This window comes from Schistocerca cancellata, chromosome 9 (genome assembly GCF_023864275.1).
Source record: "Schistocerca cancellata isolate TAMUIC-IGC-003103 chromosome 9, iqSchCanc2.1, whole genome shotgun sequence".
Classification (NCBI taxonomy): Eukaryota; Metazoa; Arthropoda; class Insecta; order Orthoptera; family Acrididae; genus Schistocerca; species Schistocerca cancellata.
Window position 1 is genome coordinate 161,388,450 of NC_064634.1, and position 21,787 is coordinate 161,410,236.

The 21,787-nt window shown below is 45.7% G+C and overlaps 1 protein-coding gene and 1 pseudogene across 1 annotated transcript in view; both read left to right on the forward strand.

Moving 5' to 3' along the window:
• Positions 1 to 21,787, forward strand: part of LOC126101258 (sperm-tail PG-rich repeat-containing protein 2-like) — a 124,845-nt gene that overhangs the window by 45,270 nt on the left and 57,788 nt on the right. Inside the window, exon 5 of the mRNA XM_049911945.1 lies at positions 13,953 to 14,219. Within this exon, the coding sequence (XP_049767902.1) occupies positions 13,953 to 14,219 (267 nt within the window). The remainder of the gene's footprint in view (positions 1 to 13,952; positions 14,220 to 21,787) is intronic.
• Positions 16,726 to 16,842, forward strand: LOC126102484 (5S ribosomal RNA; annotated as a pseudogene).

Below are 21,787 nucleotides of genomic sequence, written 5' to 3' on the forward strand. Positions count from 1 at the left end.
CAATGAACACATTACTGCACTGAAATGGTGCAGAAGTTAGATTATACTTACACACTTACACACACACACACACACACACACACACACACACACACACACACACACACACAAATTTTCAGTGAACACATTACTGCACTGAAATTGTGCAGAAGTTATGTTGTACTTATATACAAATCAGTTGGTTTTACTAAGAAATTCATCAATGGAGTAGAAGGAGTTGGCCACCAGTAAATCCTTTAGGCTTCTCTTAAACTGAATTTCATTGGTTGTTAAGCTTTTTATGGCTGCTGGCAAGTTATTGAAAATGTGTGTTCCTGAATAATGCACACCTTTTTGTACAAGACTAAGTGACTTTAAATCCTTGTGAAGATTATTCTTATTTCTAGTATTGATTCCATGAATTGAGCTGTTGGTTTGAAAAAGTGATATATTTTCAATGACAAATTTCATTAAGGAATAAATATATTGGAAAGCTGTAGTTAGTATCTCTAGTTCCCTAAACAGGCTTCTGCAGGATGTTCTTGAGTTCACACCACATATAATTCTTACTGCACGTTTTTGTGCCCGGAAAACTTTAGCTTGGCTTGATGAATTACTGAGGTCATCCGTCCCCTAGAACTTAGAACTAGTTAAACCTAACTAACCTAAGGACATCACACAAATCCATGCCCGAGGCAGGATTCGAACCTGCGACCGTAGCGGTCGCGCGGTTCCAGACTGAAGCGCCTAGAACCGCTCGGCCACCAGCGGCCGGCACCGTGAGGGAATACCATGGTGTTCGGCATATGGCTCTGGCGCATCGTTCTGCATCTGTAGTCGTAATTTCAGCAGCAGTTGGGGCCACGGTGGCACAATGAACTTCTTCAAATCGGTTACTTCAAGGACAGCTACGAGCCAGACGCCATGTATTGTGCGTTCCACTGACCCCAAACCAGCGCCTTTTGAGACTTCAGTGCCGCCAAGCGACGGCTCATTGGAGGGCGGGGTGGCGGCGAGTTGAGTTTTCTGATGAAGGAGGGTTTTGCCTCGACGCCAGAGGTGGCCGTGAGTTGGTTACAAGGAGGCCAATTGAGGACCTGCAACCGACCTGTCTGCATGCTACACACACTGGACCTACACCTGAAGCTATCGTCTGGCGTGCGATTTCGTATGACAGCAGGAGCACTCTCGACTTGATCCCACATACCTTGACTGCAAATTTGTACGCAAGTTTGATGATTCTAGCTGTAGTGCTGTCATTCATGAGTAGCTTCCAGGGTGTGTTTTCCAATTAGATAACCGACCAAGTGCAACAGGCATGGAGCTCCTTCCCACAAACTCATATCCTGCACCTGTACAATACAATGAATGCACATTTGCATTCTTGTATTCAACATTCTGGCGGCTACACCGGTTATTAATGTACCAGCGTTTCACATTTGTAACGGCTTACGTCGCGCTTACATTAACGTGTGAATTTGCAATGTTGAACACTTAAATATAGTACCTTGACAAATGAATTCCCAAAATTTCATTACTCTACATTAAGCATTTTTTGGTGTTGAGGTTTATTTCCGTCAGTGTATTACAAGAGGACCAAATAATTTTAAAATGAGAGATGTTGGATTGAATCTCCCACTGTAGCTGATTCAGCGCATATTAGCGCTCCTTGTTACGTTATAAATCGATGAATCCAGGCGCAGAATTCGCTGTTGGACAGCAAGAAGTTGGGTGAAGTGTGACGGTGTGAAATGGCAGTAAGAAAAATAGGACTTTGAATTTAAGTCAAATCGGACTGCATGCTGTGAAATAAAGGAAGTAATTAATCATTTAATAGTACGCAGGTGGCGTGTAGCTATCACATTACCGAATTTATGCTTCACAGCGAAAATGAGCAGCTGAAACAGTAAATGCAATCATACAAGTATTCAAATATACGGGAGAAGTATGCATAATAATTTTAAACTCATAATTCCCCGAAGTTATGGTAATTATCAGCAATTAACTTACGAATACTAAAAAGGAAGTCATACTTTCAAGGCAGTAGAGGAGAGAAATGCGAGTCTGGAAGACTCGGTTCTGTTTCATTGCTTTTACAATAAAAACACCGAATGAGAATGGAGCAAAGATATATTAAAGCTTCTGAACCGACAAAAATTTATATATTGCAATAGTCACTGCTGAAAAACTAAGCAACCAGATTTGAACTAGTCAAAAAGAGAGGAAATATTTTTCAGTCGAATAGCACAGAAAAAGAGAATCCATGCGCCGAATAACAGACCAAAGAATTAAATGGGATTAATATACAGGATCTCTAAGTCGTAAATTTATTCACACACTTTTTTGTTACATAAACTAAGATATTCACCTAGTCTAAATTTACTGCTTCTGACACACTATGCTTTCTTTCATTCACAGTTGCCGCATGGAGTTCTCTTATGTGGAAACTCACCAGAATTAAACTGTATACTCAGATGGTAAAAAAAAGCAGTCAGATGCATAATAGGATAGAGTGGTCTGAATCCTGTGAAAACCATTCCAAAGAACACAATGCAGTGACACTCCCTAGCCTATATGTAAATAATTGACTAAAATAACATATGGATATCTAACTTCAGATCAAATGTACATTTGCACAGTAAAAAAAGTAGCTTTGCGCTAGACGTTCTATTTTCAAGACTGTCAGTCATACATAAGAGCAACACATATCTTATCTAGAAGCTGTACAATAAAATGCTACAAAAAGTAAAAACTTTACGTCTAGATAACTTCAAGCAGGTATTAGGCACATGGAGCAAATTGAAAACAGATGTCCGCTTGCTTAGCTGGGTGGTAACGTGCTCGCCTCACGTGCAATTGGGCCCGGGTTCGATTCCCAGCTGGATTAGAGTTTTTCTCCGCATGGGGACTGGGTGTTATGTTGTCCTCATCATTTCATCCTCATTACCGGCACGCAAATCACCCAATGTGGCGTCTACTGAAATAAGGCTTGCCACTTGGCGACCGAACTTCCCCCGATGGGGCCTCCCGGTCAAAGACGCCATACGCTAATTTCCATTTTTTTGAAATCAGGTTATTCAGTTGAAGAATACCTACAAAAAATTTGAATAATACAAATAGTGAGTAAAGAGCCCTAGTTCAGTAAGGTAAGTGTATAATTAACTGCTTAGCTGCCCAAATAATATGTACTTATATACTTTATTATTCAGAATATAGATATATTTTGTGAAATTGGAAAGAAGAGTGGTGTGTTCGTTCATATACCTAGATAGACATACACTGATAATTACTTGTGAATGCATATACGAGGTGTGTGGGAAAAGTAATGAGACTGATTTTTTATTTATCCAAGCTTTTACTTTTTTCAAGCAAATTTGGTCCCCCTCAAAGCAGTTCCCTCCGGCAGCTACACATCGGCGAAGCCGTTGTTCCCGGTCTTGGTAGCAGCGTTGAAAGGCTTTAACTGGTGGTGTTTTCAACATATCGGTCACATTCTTTTGAATGTTCTCCACAACCCCAAAACGACGTTTCAATTTCGGGAAATGAAAACGGTCACAAGGCTTCCGACCAGGTGAATAGGGGAGCTGTGGAAAAACAGGAATGCCTTTTGAGGTCATAAATTCCGTGGTGGAACTGGCTGTGTGACATGAGGCGTCGTCATGATGCAGCATTCACTGGTCTGCAATATCTTGTCTCTCTCTTTTCACCCTTATCCTGAACGTTCAAGGACATCATTGTAAAGCACTTGGTTGACAGTTTGTCCTGGAGAAAGAAATTCTGTATGCACGATATCCTTACTATCAAAAAAGCAATTAAGCATTGTTTTGATCTTTGGTTTGCTAAAAAAAAAAATGGCTCCAGGCGCTAAGGGATTTAACATCTGAGGTCATCAGTCACGTAGACTTAGAACTACTTAAACCCAACTAACCTAAGGACATCACACACATCTACGCCCGCGGCAGGATTCGAACCTGTGACCGTAGCGCCCCGTGGCTCCGGAAAGCGCCTAAAACCGCTCGACCGTGGTTTGCTCATTCCAGTTTTTTTTATGCAGGAGACGTCTCAGTGTGCAACTCCTCACTTTGCTGATTTGTCTCAGCATCGTACTCAATAATCCAGGATTCATCTCCTGTGATCACACGGCTGAATCATTCGTGTTCATTGGCAGTCCTCTCTATAAGAACAAGGCACACATTTCTTCGATTGTCCTTCTTCCCAGTTGTGAGGTGTTTCCTCACCATTTTGGCATAAAACTTTCGGATGTTCCAATCTTCGGACAAAAGGGAAGTTCCCTATAAGCGTGCTTCAACTTTTCAAATATCTCACTCGCGGATTACCCAAGTTTATCTCAAAATTTGATGGCATAACGTTGCTCTAATTTCTAGTGACACATTTTCGATCACACACAACAAAAACACGACTTCACTGATGTCACTCTCAAAAATCACACGATGGCTGTACAGAGCAGAAACTGGGCCTGAGCAACTGGAAGGGATGAACGCACCAGTCTACACACGTAGAACAACAAAGGGCTGCCAGATAGTTTGCGATGTAGTAGTCTCATTACTTTTCTCACTCACTTCGAATTTGTGCGTAAATATACTTGTATAAATGTAAAACTGTCACGATGTCATAGAAAATACGCGGGGGTCAGAAACAATCTGAAAAACCTTATAAGGGTGCTTCAGGGCAGATTGTGCTGGGAATTAACTGTTAAAAATTCGATACGTTGAGCCGTTTCCTTTGTAATTGAAGTTAGTGGTTAGGTCGTTGTGCGCCCAAATTCAAGCGGCTTTCCAGAGTGTTGCAAAACGTGCTCTTCGTTTGTTTCATCGAACCGAACAAACATAACGTTTGCTCACCTAACTTAAATTTGTCACGTCCAAAACAGGCACATTTAACAGGTAATGAGCATTTGAACAAGTGGTAACTCACGGACCGACAGATGTCTGTACTTTACCGCATTTTAAGGCGTGCAAGTGCTTCAACTTTCGCACACAACGACGTGATTGGCTAACGTCAGTGTTAATTAAATTGGAAACGGCGCATCCTATCGAATTTTCTTCTTAACAACTACGTCTCAGCACAGCCGATCCAACAACATCCTTACAAGTTTTTCACTGTGGTGTCCATTTCACGACCGATCGCAACTTACTTTCTGGACAACCCTCGTATTTGCAGTACATGTTATGTTTCACTCTGACCTGCACTGCATTATTAGGAACTTGCCTCTCAATACTGTCGACACAGATTGCTTTACACTGCTAACAAAGCTTGTCTAATACGTACCATATCATGTAGACCGCTAAATGAAACAGAGGATCAGAACAGTCCCAAAGTCTGACCATTATTCCTTTGTATTAAGTTTACTGTTGTTTTTCCAATCCTACTACACGTTCCTCTCACTAACTTTAAGTTCAGGCACATTGTCCTTTGTAGTATATTTGTAGGGGCAGGCATATCGTCACCGCTACGATGTATCGAACCTCACCCTTACTCATCTCTCCTGGACACAAGATCGTGGATGATGTGGGGATGGCCCTTCACCTAGGGAGTGAGTGGAAGTTTTAGTGCTTGCAAAATAGACGCGTAAGCTGTTGGTCTGCGAGATCGGCTCATGGATTAAAAATGTACCAATCGGGGTGCAACCGCGTTGGCGCGAAGTATTTTTAGCATTTATTTTATAATTAGTATTGTGCCATATGGAACAATATATTTATTCATTATGCCGACCGAACACAATCTTAAAGAGGTATGGCTAATTCGAATAAAAGTGTGAATAGTGTGTACAATAATGCACTCTGTGTAGACTTTAAATCAACGAAGGGAGTTCTTCAAAAATTCACCGCGTAAAAACTCATTGTCATACATAAAAGTTTAATTTCAAGCTCCCTTATAATCTTAATATTCTCATTGAGTCTGTTATAATGAAGAATGAAAGTAGAAAATTGAGAGGATAAGTGCCGCATACAATGATAAGTGTTCCTATAGAATAAGTTGTCCGAAAATGCTGTCTGCATATATTCCGATGTCGAATCAATATGACAGAATAACAGTCCAAGCAAATGAACGGCCTAGAAAACCATCAAACGACTAGGAAACATGCATGTTTGCCTACCATATTTCAATTCATTTCACTAAAATATACACTCCTGGAAATGGAAAAAAGAACACATTGACACCGGTGTCTCAGACCCACCATACTTGCTCCGGTCACTGCGAGAGGGCTGTACAAGCAATGATCACACGCACGGCACAGCGGACACACCAGGAACAGCGGTGTTGGCCGTCGAATGGCGCTAGCTGTGCAGCATTTGTGCACCGCCGCCGTCAGTTTCAGCCAGTTTGCCGTGGCATACGGAGCTCCATCGCAGTCTTTAACACTGGTAGCATGCCGCGACAGCGTGGACGTGAACCGTATGTGCAGTTGACGGACTTTGAGCGAGGGCGTATAGTGGGCATGCGGGAGGCCGGGTGGACGTACCGCCGAATTGCTCAACACGTGGGGCGTGAGGTCTCCACAGTACATCGATGTTGTCGCCAGTGGTCGGCGGAAGGTGCACGTGCCCGTCGACCTGGGACCGGACCGCAGCGACGCGCGGATGCACGCCAAGACCGTAGGATCCTACGCAGTGCCGTAGGGGACCACACCGCCACTTCCCAGCAAATTAGGGACACTGTTGCTCCTGGGGTATCGGCGAGGACCATTCGCAACTGTCTCCATGAAGCTGGGCTACGGTCCCGCACACCGTTAGGCCGTCTTCCGCTCACGCCCCAACATCGTGCAACCCGCCTTCAGTGGTGTCGCGACAGGCGTGAATGGAGGGACGAATGGAGACGTGTCGTCTTCAGCGATGAGAGTCGCTTCTGCCTTGGTGCCAATGATGGTCGTATGCGTGTTTGGCGCCGTGCAGGTGAGCGCCACAATCAGGACTGCATACGACCGAGGCACACAGGGCCAACACCCGGCATCATGGTGTGGGGAGCGATCTCCTACACTGGCCGTACACCACTGGTGATCGTCGAGGGGACACTGAATAGTGCACGGTACATCAAAACCGTCATTGAACCCATCGTTCTACCATTCCTAGACCGGCAAGGGAACTTGCTGTTCCAACAGGACAATGCACGTCCGCATGTATCCCGTGCCACCCAACGTGCTCTAGAAGGTGTAAGTCAACTACCCTGGCCAGCAAGATCTCCGGATCTGTCCCCCATTGAGCATGTTTGGGACTGGATGAAGCGTCGTCTCACGCGGTCTGCACGTCCAGCACGAACGCTGGTCCAACTGAGGCGCCAGGTGGAAATGGCATGGCAAGCCGTTCCACAGGACTACATCCAGCATCTCTACGATCGTCTCCATGGGAGAATAGCAGCCTGCATTGCTGCGAAAGGTGGATATACACTGTACTAGTGCCGACATTGTGCATGCTCTGTTGCCTGTGTCTATGTGCCTGTGGTTCTGTCAGTGTGATCATGTGATGTATCTGACCCCAGGAATGTGTCAATAAAGTTTCCCCTTCCTGGGACAATGAATTCACGGTGTTCTTATTTCAATTTCCAGGAGTGTAGTTCAACGTACAACTCATTCAGATATGTCAAGGAGCTGATTCTGCCTGCCGAATTCGCAATGTGATGTCCCCAGTTTCCATCGCTAAGCTCAAGGTAGACTGCGTCTTTTCTAGCCGGTGTATCACTACTTTGCTACGTTTTACTGTGTGGTATAACACTTTGGAATGTCATGCATTTTTGTTCTATATAGATGTCTGAACACTATAAGTGAGGAGCTAATTCCTGACGAGAGTGCTAAGAAATCTGACATGAACAGAAAAATGCTGATCTGGCACATCAGTGCCTCTATGAGTTCAGACGGCTGTCTGAGACCACAGTGAGTCTGACAAGCGGAATCGACTCAGAACGAACTCTGAACGTTTTGCTCTCACCATTCGACAGCCTTGAAACGTTACTGCGTAGCCACCTCAGTGGATTAACAACATCCTTCTTGATGGGCAAACATCAGGCGGCATCGTTATCCGAGGCTTCTATTACTAGCTCTCGCCATTTCAGTCGCTATGAATTTTATGTCCAGAGCCAGTTGTGATGACGTCGTTCCTAACGGACACTATGACCATCAACTGTAATTCTTCCACCTACTCCGCCGTTGAGACCTCCGCCGTTGAAACTGTTGATCACTAGCGGTTGTGGTTTTCTGTCGGGATTTTACCTTTCTTTTGATAGTTAATTCCCATTCTCTTTCTTACAAGTATTTGATAGCACTGTACCTTCCATACCAGAAAAGCACTGCCCTGTCTTTCACCTGGGTAAGTGCTCGAAAGGGAAATAGAAAGCCCGTACACGTTATCATTGTTATCTTTTATTTCTGACACCAGAGATTGCATCGTCTGCTCCTGGCTAATTCCAGCATTCTCAGCAGTAGGCCTGGCGAATAAATGATTTTACAATACTTTCCACAACATATGGGCGATTGCGAATAATAGACTACTAGATATCGTGCTTCACTGTATCAACAATATCCGCGTATTGTAGAGTACTGTTCATTTTATGGGGTACTGATTCAGGGCACCAATGGTGATGGAATGATATCGATTTTAACTTTCAACGTACAACTGGCCTCGATGGTGACATCCCTACATTTCAATTTCCGCTGAGCCTTCGTCTCAATATTATTCCTGTAACATAGCACTGAGGCGTCGATTAAGACATCAACCTCACGCTTGTCAATTGCAACCGTTCGGTCAGTATGTATTTGTTGATCGGACAACACAGTGCTACGTCCACCCCTCTCGTGACTGCTTAGATATGAGGCTGTACTATTTTTTGGATGAGATCTGGTACTCCCATACCAAAGCTTATTTACCAATAACAGTATAAGCTCACTTTATTGAGGTTCTTGATATCATCATCATTATTATTGTTACTATTATTGCAACTGAAGAGAGTCTTTATTAATGTGCCATCATAGAGGATGGTCAGAGACAGTATAAAATACTTGTAAGAATGTTGTTGGATAGGCTGTGCTGAGACGTAGTTGTTGATGCTTTTCACAGATGTGTTGGGTAGTGTCTCTAGTATTCCCGTCGATCTCATCAAGACGCTCTTTTCAGTTGTGAGCGCACTGTGAGCGAGTAAAAGTGCCTAGACCAACGGTGTCTCCCGCCAAGTAGGAGGGCCCTCTGAGAGGCTCCGCCTTAATGTCTGCAGCCCACCGAACACAACTGCCACGCACTTCCTTCTTCATGGCAATTCTCAGCCACAGTCTGCAGGGGCAGTGAAGGTGCTCCTGCAGCCTTTTCGATGGGAAGTGTTCGATCACCCACAACTCAGCCCTAATTGGCTCGTCCTGAGTATCATTTCTGTTCACATGAAACGCTGGACACGAAGACAACACTTGGGCGCAGGCTACGCGCTATAGACCAGTGTAGAGAATTATTGGAAAACACAGGCGGCTGCCTTCTATGACGATGGTGTTGGAAATCTGTTATAACTCTCCGAAAAATGTATAAGTCGGAGCGGCGACTATGCAGATAAGTATCTGGAAAGTGTAGCTAACTCTTGCAAATAAAATGTTTTAGATTTTCACTGTGGTTTTCATTTAGCGAACGATCCGAGAATACTTTCTGGACAACCCTCGTAAAGCTTGTGACATTTTGTAATGTGTCAAACGCGGTTTAATAATCTGAAATTAACACGACGTACACTATATGATCAAAAGTATCCGGACAGCTGTTAGTTGAGATTAATATGGCGTGTGTCCGTCCTTCATCTTAACAACGTCGTGAACTCTGCTGAGGAGACTTTCAATGATGTCTCTGAATATCTGCGGAGGAATGACAGCCCATTTATCTACAAGATCCGAAATTAGAGGAGGTAGTGACGTTGGACGCTGGAGTCCGGAGTGAAATAGATGTCATAACCCATCCCAAAGGTGTTCCATTGGGTTCACGTCGGGACTCGGGGCAGAATAGTCCATTTCAGGACTGCTGTTGTCAATATACCATTGCCTCACAGCCGCTGCTTTATGGCAGTTGATGCAGTCAATGCGTCTCTGAGCTGTTCCTCTACTGAACGCAGTACACGATGCTGTAAAACCTATCCATTTCCCTCCACATTTAACTTTTCTGAAGCCTAAGAAGAGGAACACACAATAATCACGGGAAACTCTCCCATACTGTAACACAACTTCCTTTGTAGTTCACTACTGACGCTACAAATGATGACTGGTGACGTTGTCCACGTTTTCGACAAATCCGAACTCTTCCATCGGATTGCCACATGGTATAGCGTGATGCATTACTCTAAAGCAATCGTTTCCATGCATTCACTGTGCAGCAGTGTCGTTTTTTACACCACTACAAGCGTCACATAGCATTGACTACAGGTATGTGTGGGTTATGGGGAGCTGCTCCACAGTTGTACCCCATTGTTTGTAGCTGCCTACGCACAGGCAATGTACTGTCTGGACACCTGCTAGCACTTCGGAACTCGCGAATGATACCTTTCGCTGATTTCACCCGATTTTTTACAACCACCCTCGGCGATGTTCGACAGTCTCTGGCTGACATGCACGAAGTCGAAATGTTCTTGGTTATCCAGTGGTTGATCCTTCGTATGTACACTTCACAATCACATCACCAACAGTCGATCTGGGCAGGTTTAGAAGGTTCGAAATGTCCCTGACGGATTTGTTACTCAGGTAAAAATGAAATGAGCGTTTGGGGTCATTAGCCGGGAGGCTCCTTGCGAGGCAGGTCCGGCCGCCTTGGTGCAGGTCTTACTACAGTCAGCGCCAGATTGGGCGACCTGCGCCCCGGATGGGGATGAAATGATCATGGAGACAGCACAACATCCAGTCCGTCAGAGGAGAAAATTCCCGACCCTGCCGGGAATCGAACCCGGGCCCGTCAGACGGCAGTCCATCACGCTGACCACTCAGCTACAAGGGCGGACAGGTGACATCCAATGACTGGTCCGCGTTCCAAGTCTCTGACGGCTCCACTCTACTGTTACTTCTTCTCTGCTGACAAGACAACACTCCCCGCCTGCTTTTATACTTGCGGGTCCTCCTCTTGTAACATCTAGTGGTCAATTCCGCCTTACATCCGGGTGTGGGACTACTTTTCATCGGATTGCGTATTCTTCAAACTTTCGACAGTACAAATATTTTTATCCCATCGGCTGTATGTATAGTACTTTAAAAACAGTACGCAGTACAATCAGTTACAACAGAAAACCGTTTACGTTTAATTTTGCTCCGAAAAACTGGGCAGTGCGGGCCACTGACGTAACGGCGTCCGTAGGATGTGCTTCATACAGGTCCAGCAACTTCAGCATGATATACAACAGCCTCTAGATACTGGCTCCCAGGTTGATGCCATATTTCTCGACTTTCGAAAGGCGTTCGACTCAGTTCCGCACTGTCGCTTGCTCCAAAAAGTGCGCGTTTACGGTCTATCCGATGACATATGCGGTTGGATAGAAAGTTTTCTAACAGACAGGAAGCAGTATGTCGTCCTGATAGGGGTGACTTTAACAGAAACAAGCGTAACTTCAGGTGTGCCCCAGGGCAGCGTAATAGGTCCGCTGCTTTTTACGATTTGCATAAATTGTCTGGTTGATGGTATTGATAGCGGCATTAGACTGTTTGTCGATGACGCTGTAGTCTACAGGAAAGTAGTACCACACGAAAGTTGTGAACAAATCAATGAGGACTTGCAGAAAATAAATGCGTGGTGTAATGACTGGCAGTTATCTCTCAATGTTAGTAAGTATAACCTACTGCGTATAACAAGGCGAAAATTCCATTTAATATACGAGTACAAAATAAATGGCCAGTCTTTGGAAGCGGTAACGTCCGTCAAGCATCTGGGTGTGACTATTCGAAATGATCTCAAATGGAATGATCAGGTTACACAAGTAACGGGTACGGTGAACTCTAGATTGCCGTTTATTGGTAGAACCCTGAAACGACGCAGTCCTTCAACAAAGGAAATAGCTAACAATACGTTAGTTCGTCCAGTCTTAGAGTACTGTTGGTCTGTATGGGACCCGTACCAGTTGGGTCTGATTCAGGAGATTGAGAAGGTCCAAAGAAAAACAACAAGACTCCTGAGTGGTACCTTTAGCCATCGAGAGAGCGTTACAACTCTCATAGATTCGAAGTGGGACACACTTGCAGATAGACGGCGCCCTAAACGGAAGGCGCAGCTCACTAAATTCCGAAATCCGATCTTCTCCGATGATGTAGAGCATATATTATTACCACCAACTTTGAAATCGCACAATGATCAGCATTCAAAGATAAGGGAAATTAGGGGTTGTACTGCGGCGATGAGACAGTCGTTTTTCCCTCGCGCGATCCGTGAGTGGGGTGGGGTGGGGGGGGGGGGGGGGAAGATGACTGACGCGAATTCTGCCCTCCGCCACGGTACCTCTTGGTTGCTACCAGAGTATATATGTCCACTACTACGGGCCATTAAAATTGCTACACCACGAAGATGACGTGGTACAGACGCGAAATTTAACCGACAGGAAGAAGATGCTGTGATATGCAAATGATTAGCTTTTCAGAGCATTCACACAAGGTTGGTGCCGGTGGCGACACTTACAGCGTGCTGATATGAGCAACGTTTCCAACCGATTTCTCATACACAAACAGCAGTTGACGGGCGTTGCCTGGTGAAACGTTGTTGTGATGCCTCATGTAAGGAGGAGAAATACGTATCATCACGTTTCCGACTTTGATAAAGGTCGGATTGTAGCCTACTGCGATTGCGGTTTGTCGTATCACGACATTGCTGCTCGCATTGGTCGAGATCCAATGACTGTTAGCAGAATATGGAATCGGCGGGTTCAGGAGGGTAATGCGGAACGCCGTGGTGGATCCCAACGGCCTCGTATCACTAGCAGTCGAGATGACAGGCATCTTATCCGCATGGCAGTAACGGATCGTGCTGCCACGCCTCGATGCCTGCGTCAACAGATGGGGACGTTTGCAAGACGACAACCATCTGCACGAACAGTTCGACGACGTTTGCAGCAGTATGGACTATCAGCTCGGAGACCATCGCTGCGGTTATCCTTGACGCTGCATCACAGAGAGGAGCGCCTGCGATGGGGAAGTCAACGACGAACCTGGGTGCACGAATGGCAAAACGTCATTTTTTCGGGTGAATCCAGGTTCTGTTTACAGTATCATGATTGTCGCATCCATGTTTGGCGACATCGCGGTGAGCGCACATTGGAAGCGTGTATTCGTCATTTCGATACTGGAGTATCACCCGGAGTGATGGTATGGAGTGCCATTGGTTACAAGTCTCGGTCACCTCTTGTTCGTATTGACGGCACTCTGAACAGTGGACGTTACATTTCAGATGTTTTACGACCCGTGGCTCTACCCTTCATTCGATCCTGCGAAACCCTACATTTCAGCAGGATAATGCACGACCGCATGTTTCAGGTCCTGTACGGTCCTTTCTGTATACAGAAAATGTTCGACTGCTGCCCTGGCCAGCACATTCACCAGATCTCTCACCAATTGAAAACGTTTGGTCAATGGTGGCCGAGCAACTGGCTCGTCACAATACGCCAGTCACTACTCTTGATGAACTGTGGTATCGTGTTGAAGCTGCATGGGCAGCTGTACCAATACACGCCATCCAAGGTCTGTTTGACTTAATGCCCAGGCGTATCAAGGCCGTTATTACGGACAGAGATGTTTGTTTTGGTACTTCTTTCTCAGGCTCTATGCACCCAAATCACGTGAAAATGTTATCACATGTCAGTTTTCGTATAATATATTTGTCCAGTGAATACCCGTTTATCATGTGCATTTCTTCTTGGTGTAGCGATTTTCTTGGCCAGTAGTGTAGATGTAGATGTAATGGACTGTGCACCACTGGCCACCTCGAGCTGCGCAGAGTGTGACGGTCCCCGTGCCCTGGCTCTGTTGGCAGGCCGGCCACCGCTGCCACTGCCGCGTGGCGGGCGGGCGCGGCGAGTGCTTCACGACGCTCCGCTACAAGGGCTGCTTCTTCTCGCGCCGCACCTCCGTCAGGCAGACGTTCCGGCCGCGCCCGGGGCCCGGCCCTGCCGACTACGACGTCGAGGGGCCCGGACCCTCGCCGGCCGCCGTCGTCGACGAGCGCATCCGCGAGTGGAAGCGCTTCACCGCCGTCCAGCTGAGGTTCACCGAGGTCATCCAGCGGCGCGCCGTCCGAGAGGCAAGTCCCTACAGTCACGGTCGAGGTAGCCTTCTGTTGCGGAAATTCGATAAATATACTGGCTACTTATAAAGCAGATGAAACACTTCAAGAAAATCGATACGTATAAATGGCCAGGAACAACGTAACATACAGGGTGTTTCAAAAATGACCGGTATATTTGCAACGGCAATAAAAACTAAACGAGCAGCGATAGAAATACACCGTTTGTTGCAATATGCTTGGGACAACAGTACATTTTCAGGCAGAGAAACTTTCGAAATTACAGTAGTTACAATTTTCAACAACAGATGGCGCTGCGGTCTGGGAAACTCTATAGTACGATATTTTCCACATATCCACCATGCGTAGCAATAATATGGCGTAGTCTCTGAATGAAATTACCCGAAACCTTTGACAACGTGTCTGGCGGAATGGCTTCACATGCAGATGAGATGTACTGCTTCAGCTGTTCAATTGTTTCTGGATTCTGGCGGTACACCTGGTCTTTCAAGTGTCCCCACAGAAAGAAGTCACAGGGGTTCATGTCTGGCGAATAGGGAGGCCAATCCACGCCGCCTCCTGTATGTTTCGGATAGCCCAAAGCAATCACACGATCATCGAAATATTCATTCAGGAAATTAAAGACGTCGGCCGTGCGATGTGGCCGGGCACCATCTTGCATAAACCACGAGGTGTTCGCAGTGTCGTCTAAGGCAGTTTGTACCGCCACAAATTCACGAAGAATGTCCAGATAGCGTGATACAGTAATCGTTTCGGATCTGAAAAATGGACCAATGATTCCTTTGGAAGAAATGGCGGCCCAGACCAGTACTTTTTGAGGATGCAGGGACGATGGGACTGCAACATGGGGCTTTTCGGTTCCCCATATGCGCCAGTTCTGTTTATTGACGAAGCCGTCCAGGTAAAAATAAGCTTCGTCAGTAAACCAAATGCTGCCCACATGCATATCGCCGTCATCAATCCTGTACACTATATCGTTAGCGAATGTTTCTCGTGCAGCAATGGTAGTGGCGCTGAGTGGTTGCCGCGTTTGAATTTTGTATGGATAGAGGTGTAAACTCTGGCGGATGAGACGATACGTGGACGTTGGCGTCATTTGGACCGCAGCTGCAACACGGCGAACGGAAACCCGAGGCCGCTGTTGGATCACCTGCTGCATTAGCTGCGCTTTGCCCTCTGTGGTTGCCGTACGCGGTCGCCCTACCTTTCCAGCACGTTCATCCGTCACGTTCCCAGTCCGTTGAAATTTTTCAAACAGATCCTTTATTGTATCGCTTTTCGGTCCTTTGGTTACATTAAACCTCCGTTGTAAACTTCGTCTTGTTGCAACAACACTGTGTTCTAGGCGGTGGAATTCCAACACCAGAAAAATCCTCTGTTCTAAGGAATAAACCATGTTGTCTACAGCACACTTGCACGTTGTGAACAGCACACGCTTACAGCAGAAAGACGACGTACAGAATGGCGCACCCACAGACTGCGTTGTCTTCTATATCTTTCACATCACTTGCAGCGCCATCTGTTGTTGAAAATCGTAACTACTGTAATTTCGAAAGTTTGTCCGCCTGAAAATGTACTGTTGTCCCAAGCATATTGCAACAAACGGTGTATTTCTATCGCTGCTCGTTTAGTTTTTATTGCCGTTTCAAATATACCGGTCATTTTTGAAACACCCTGTATGATATAGTATTCCCTCATTCTAACAAGTTTCGAGACTGGATAAAAAACTTGGGCAGGTGCGAATACGACTGGTGCACTGACGGTTGCTACAAACTTAATTATATGCATATAGACAGTCTATCCGTTCTACGAAACGGGAGTCTTTATGGTTTTCGCCAGTTCTTGGCATTGATGCTGCTAAAATATCAGTCTCAGGGATTCTAGGTCTTTAGACAGTGTTTAAATTTCAAGTTTGAAGTCGAATGAGAAATGACAAAAGAAATAGTTTTTCCTGTGATATAGTTACGAATTAACAACTTTGTGATATTTTTCCTTTACTTCTACTGTCAAACCTGAGGCACGCGCACCTTCCTCCAATGTTTCAACAAAGGATTAATCAGTCTTATATCAAACAGTTACATATTATATGCGGAGATAGGAAATCACGGGAACAACTGAAATAGCGAATCACTTCACTGCAATTTCCATTTATTGTAACACTTGATAACAGACCAAGAAAATGTCGAGTATTACACTTGACAGATAATAGCACTAGAACAATAATAAACACCTGATTCAGTTTTCTGCACTTTAGTTAAAGTTCGACAGACGAACACATTTAAGTTCTCCCATAAATATAAATATGCGCGTAGGCGCGTTTAAGAACTGGTTATGAAACAGTCACTTATAACACCAAGGCAGGCACACTCCATTTAAAGAAAAAATAATTAGCAAGTTTACACATTGAGTAGAACATTAACGTAAATAACAGGAAAGTGCACCGTCCACAATACCTTACGGCGAAAGTTAAACTCCAATAAGTTCCTTTCTTTACAATATGACAGCCAACGGCCTTGCCACAGTGGTAACACCAGTTCCCGTCAGATCACCGAAATTAAGCGCTGTCGGGCTGGGCTAGCACTTGGATGGGTGACCATCCGGTCTGCGGGCGCTGTTGGCAAGCGGGGTGCACTCAGCCCTTGTGAGGCAAACTGAAGAGCTACTTGATTGAGAGGTAGCGGCTCCGGGAGAGCGGTGTGCTGACCACAAGCCCCTCCATATCCGCATCCATGGACTGAGGATGACACGGCGGCCGGTCGGTACCGTTGGGCCTTCATGGCCTGCTCGAGACGAGTTTAGTTTTTTAGTTTTACAATATCACATTACGTGCAGCTCAATAGTAATAAAAAATATTTAGATTCCACCGATATATAAGCACGATTAAAACTGGCGGAAAAACACTAAATTGGAAACTGACAAATCTACACTCAAATGAGCCGCACTCCATCGAAACACCCCAAAAATGGCAACTTCATGGCCACCTAGAGTAACAAAATTAGGAGAGCATGCTTACTGATTGACTAGAATAAAGGAATAAATAACACATACACGGCTTCTGACGGCCGACAAACTGTTTTGGGCTACTGAGCAGTGATTAATTTAATCTAGCCACAACATACGCTAACCAGGTTAGCGGAGTATTTAAATACACTCCTGGAAATGGAAAAAAGAACACATTGACACCGGTGTGTCAGACCCACCATACTTGCTCCGGACACTGCGAGAGGGCTGTACAAGCAATGATTACACGCACGGTACAGCGGACAAACCAGGAACCGCGGTGTTGGCCGTCGAATGGCGCTAGCTGCGCAGCATTTGTGCACCGACGCCGTCAGTGTCAGCCAGTTTGCAGTGGCATACGGAGCTTCATCACAGTCTTTAACACTGGTAGCATGCCGCGACAGCGTGGACGTGAACCGTATGTGCAGTTGACGGACTTTGAGCGAGGGCGTATAGTGGGCATGCGGGAGGCCGGGTGGACGTACCGCCGAATTGCTCAACACGTGGGGCGTGAGGTCTCCATAGTACATCGATGTTGTCGCCAGTGGTCGGCGGAAGGTGCACGTGCCCGTCGACCTGGGACCAGACCGCAGCGACGCACGGATGCACGCCAAGACCGTAGGATCCTACGCAGTGCCGTAGGGGACCGCACCGCCACTTCCCAGCAAATTAGGGACACTGTTGCTCCTGGGGTATCGGCGAGGACCATTCGCAACCGTCTCCATGAAGCTGGGCTACGGTCCCGCACACCGTCAGGCCGTCTTCCGCTCACGCCCCAACATCGTGCAGCCCGCCACCAGTGGTGTCGCGACAGGCGTGAATGGAGGGACGAATGGAGACGTGTCGTCTTCAGCGATGAGAGTCGCTTCTGCCTTGGTGCCAATGATGGTCGTATGCGTGTTTGGCGCCGTGCAGGTGAGCGCCACAATCAGGACTGCATACGACCGAGGCACACAGGGCCAACACCCGGCATCATGGTGTGGGGAGCGATCTCCTACACTGGCCGTACACCACTGGTGATCGCCGAGGGGACACTGAATAGTGCACGGTACATCCAAACCGTCATCGAACCCATCGTTCTACCATTCCTAGACCGGCAAGGGAACTTGCTGTTCCAACAGGACAATGCACGTCCGCATGTATCCCGTGCCACCCAACGTGCTCTAGAAGGTGTAAGTCAACTACCTTGGCCAGCAAGATCTCCGGATCTGTCCCCCATTGAGCATGTTTGGGACTGGATGAAGCGTCGTCTCACGCGGTCTGCACGTCCAGCACGAACGCTGGTCCAACTGAGGCGCCAGGTGGAAATGGCATGGCAAGCCGTTCCACAGGACTACATCCAGCATCTCTACGATCGTCTCCATGGGAGAATAGCAGCCTGCATTGCTGCGAAAGGTGGATATACACTGTACTAGTGCCGACATTGTGCATGCTCTGTTGCCTGTGTCTATGTGCCTGTGGTTCTGTCAGTGTGGTCATGTGATGTATCTGACCCGAGGAATGTGTCAATAAAGTTTCCCCTTCCTGGGACAATGAATTCACGGTGTTCTTATTTCAATTTCCAGGAGTGTACAAGCGTCAAGCACGACCCTGGTCAGGAGGTAATGGAACCAGTACTAACTGACAATTAACTACAGCATTGATTTCAATTGATGACAGGTTGACCATTACCGATGTGGCGTACGATGGACAGTCAATAGACTGAACACTCAGCTGAAACCCAAGTATACTGCTGAGGGCCGAAACGCCCAGCCCAAAGTATGTTTAGGGCAAATAGCTAGTTTGACAACAAAGCAACCATGAAACAACAGGATCATGTTGCAGCTTGCAGTAGAAATGCCAGAGCCCCACTATAGCCTTAACCCAAGGACTAAAGCACACTAGTTTCTCAAAGTTTTCAAAACAATCAAAACTAGCAGGATTCCCACAATCGGCAGACGTGCCAGCACTTCCGTTCATACCCCTGAATCAACTAGCGCGGCATAAATCATTGACGCGTTTCAGATAATATTTTAAAACAACATATTTAAATACCTTTGTTTACCACAAGCCCTAATTAATTAGCAGGTTAGGCTCTGTTATTGATGCCACGCAAATGAGGTAGCAAGTTAAGGTCTACAATTCTACTTTGCCATTTAACAGTCGTCGTGACGAGGAAAGAAAGAATTAAGCTAATTAATTGAAAGTCACTACTTGGATTCAGTATTCGTCTGTGCGCTTAAAATCAACAGACAAAGGTGAGAGTCAAGTTTACACTTGCAAGCAGCACACGCAGAACACGAGCATAAGATGAACATTAAATAAACTGCTCCTTGTTCAGTCATTTACACACCGACGAAACAAATAATCTTCAGCGAATTACTGCAGACGCCGGAATCCCCAGTTGCTTGCAAATGACGCAAATAATGGGTAAAACATCTTACTTTAAGTCCGATACACCCATAGGAAAGGAGTTTCAATGGACAACCAGGCTTCATCCCCTTGGATCCACCTGCGACCAAGACAGCAACGCTGGCTGCTATCACGGCTTTAATGATGCATCACACCTGACACGAGTCACGCCAAGCAATCAACGAAACGGTGTGCTCTGCTGTACACTCCTAGACGTCAGCAAACAGCGTTCCTCCTCCAAACCGACGCTCTCTCGCAAACACGGCAAGCAGCCGGCCACAGAAACGCCACAGCGCCCTCTGGCTACGATAAGGAAACAACAGAGCGCGAAGCGGGAATTACAAAAGGAACGCGCTACAGACAAGGAGGAAACGAAGAGAACCAACCGTGACATTTCGTCACGGCTCAAAACCTTTCTGCTTGCCAAATTTCATGATTGTGCGTCAATGGGAAGTAACCATGTTTTTAATGAGCGAATTTCCGAGTATCAAAATATGCGACATAAATGGCCGTATCTGCTGCTACCATTGACTTAAAAGCTTTACTTTTTACTTCGCCAAGGCTCTGTAGACCTTTATATATGACGTAAACTTCAAATTGATACATCTACCCGTTGCTGAGAAGAGGGGGCCTTAAAAGACTCTCGGACAGGCAGTCCGATAACAAACGACAAAGAAAGAAAAAAAAGTTTTTCATGTGATATAATCACAAATTAACAATATTCGTATTTCTTCTTTTGTTTGTAGTGTGAAATTTCGCTTCTTCGTAAATTTCAGGATTCTAGACGAGCGGTAAATACCCAGTAGGTTTTCATGGGAGAGTTTGCGAGTATTAAAATATCTGAAATAAATGGCCATCTCTTGATTACGATGACTTACAATCTCCAAGTAGACCTTAATGTGTGAAATAAATGTCAACTCGAAACGTCTACCTAATCCTGAGAAAAGGTGTTTGAAAAGTCGAACAAAAAGACAGAGACATTCAGAGGGGCAAGAAAGTGAACCTGTAAGGGTTCCGTTTTTACCTATTAACGTATGGAGCCCTAAAAATAGAGAAACTTTTAAGATGATGGTTTTAATGCTCCAAGTGCTCTAAATAGTCTCTCTCTGTCTGTCTGTCTGTCTCTCTGTTTATCTATCTGTCTATCTCTGTCTCTCTCCCCCCTCCCCCCCCCCTTCCTCTCACCCTTCAATCTCTCCCCTCCCTTACTTGAGTACAATGCACGCAATGTTCATACAACCACGTGAAGCTGTGAGTGAAGTCCTTCTATGGGATGTCGTGTAACTCGCGCCTCGAATTGACTTCAACGTCGGTTATTTAGTCAAGCCGGTGACCCTCATGTGAATTTCTGCACTTCTTCGTTTTGTTGTACGTTCGTCCTGATGATCGCTCCTCACCCCTGATGATTTTTTCTGGAAAATGACTGTTCACGTTGCAATTCAATCAACGTCGTAGGCGTCCAAGCGTCGTTGTATTTGTTCACGAGTCAAGGTCTGTGCCACAAACTTTGCACACGCTTCTCTGCTTTATGTTCTAGAGAATGTCATGAGCACTTGATTTAGAGATGTTCCCCGTTGCGATATGTGACACAACTATGTTGGTACGCTACAGTCGCACTTCCACTACGTAGCATTGCCTGCTCACGGCTGTCTGTGTAATGTCTCTTGCAGCGGTCTCTCCGCGATATTTTCAGAAATTTTATAAATTATATAACTCAGTACATATCTCTAAATATCTCTTATTATCTTACCGATTATCAATGCAAAGTAGTTTCAAGCTCAATTATTCCTTGGAGCGTCCATTTACTCCATGGAATAGCTTCTCTGCTATCTATGTTTTCTCTTGGGAAAATAATGGGGATTTTTTGCCGATTAGTCGTGAAAGAAGGAGGATGAATATGTATGTATAATTGGGCTAGTCGCCATCTTGATGAGATTCTGTATGAGAAGGAATTTAATACATGAACTAAACTAAAGTAAGTGTGTTCGCGTATTATTTAACTGATTATTATTGACAGTGTCTGCTTACTACGCTGTGTTGCACGGGATCAGTGGGGAACGTCTGATTTACACTGAACGAACCTGCCGTTTTGTATGCCCAAGATATCCAGTTATTTCAAATAAATAGGCTAACACGGTCTTACCAGCAGATCTGCGGTCTTCCCCCTGTGATCA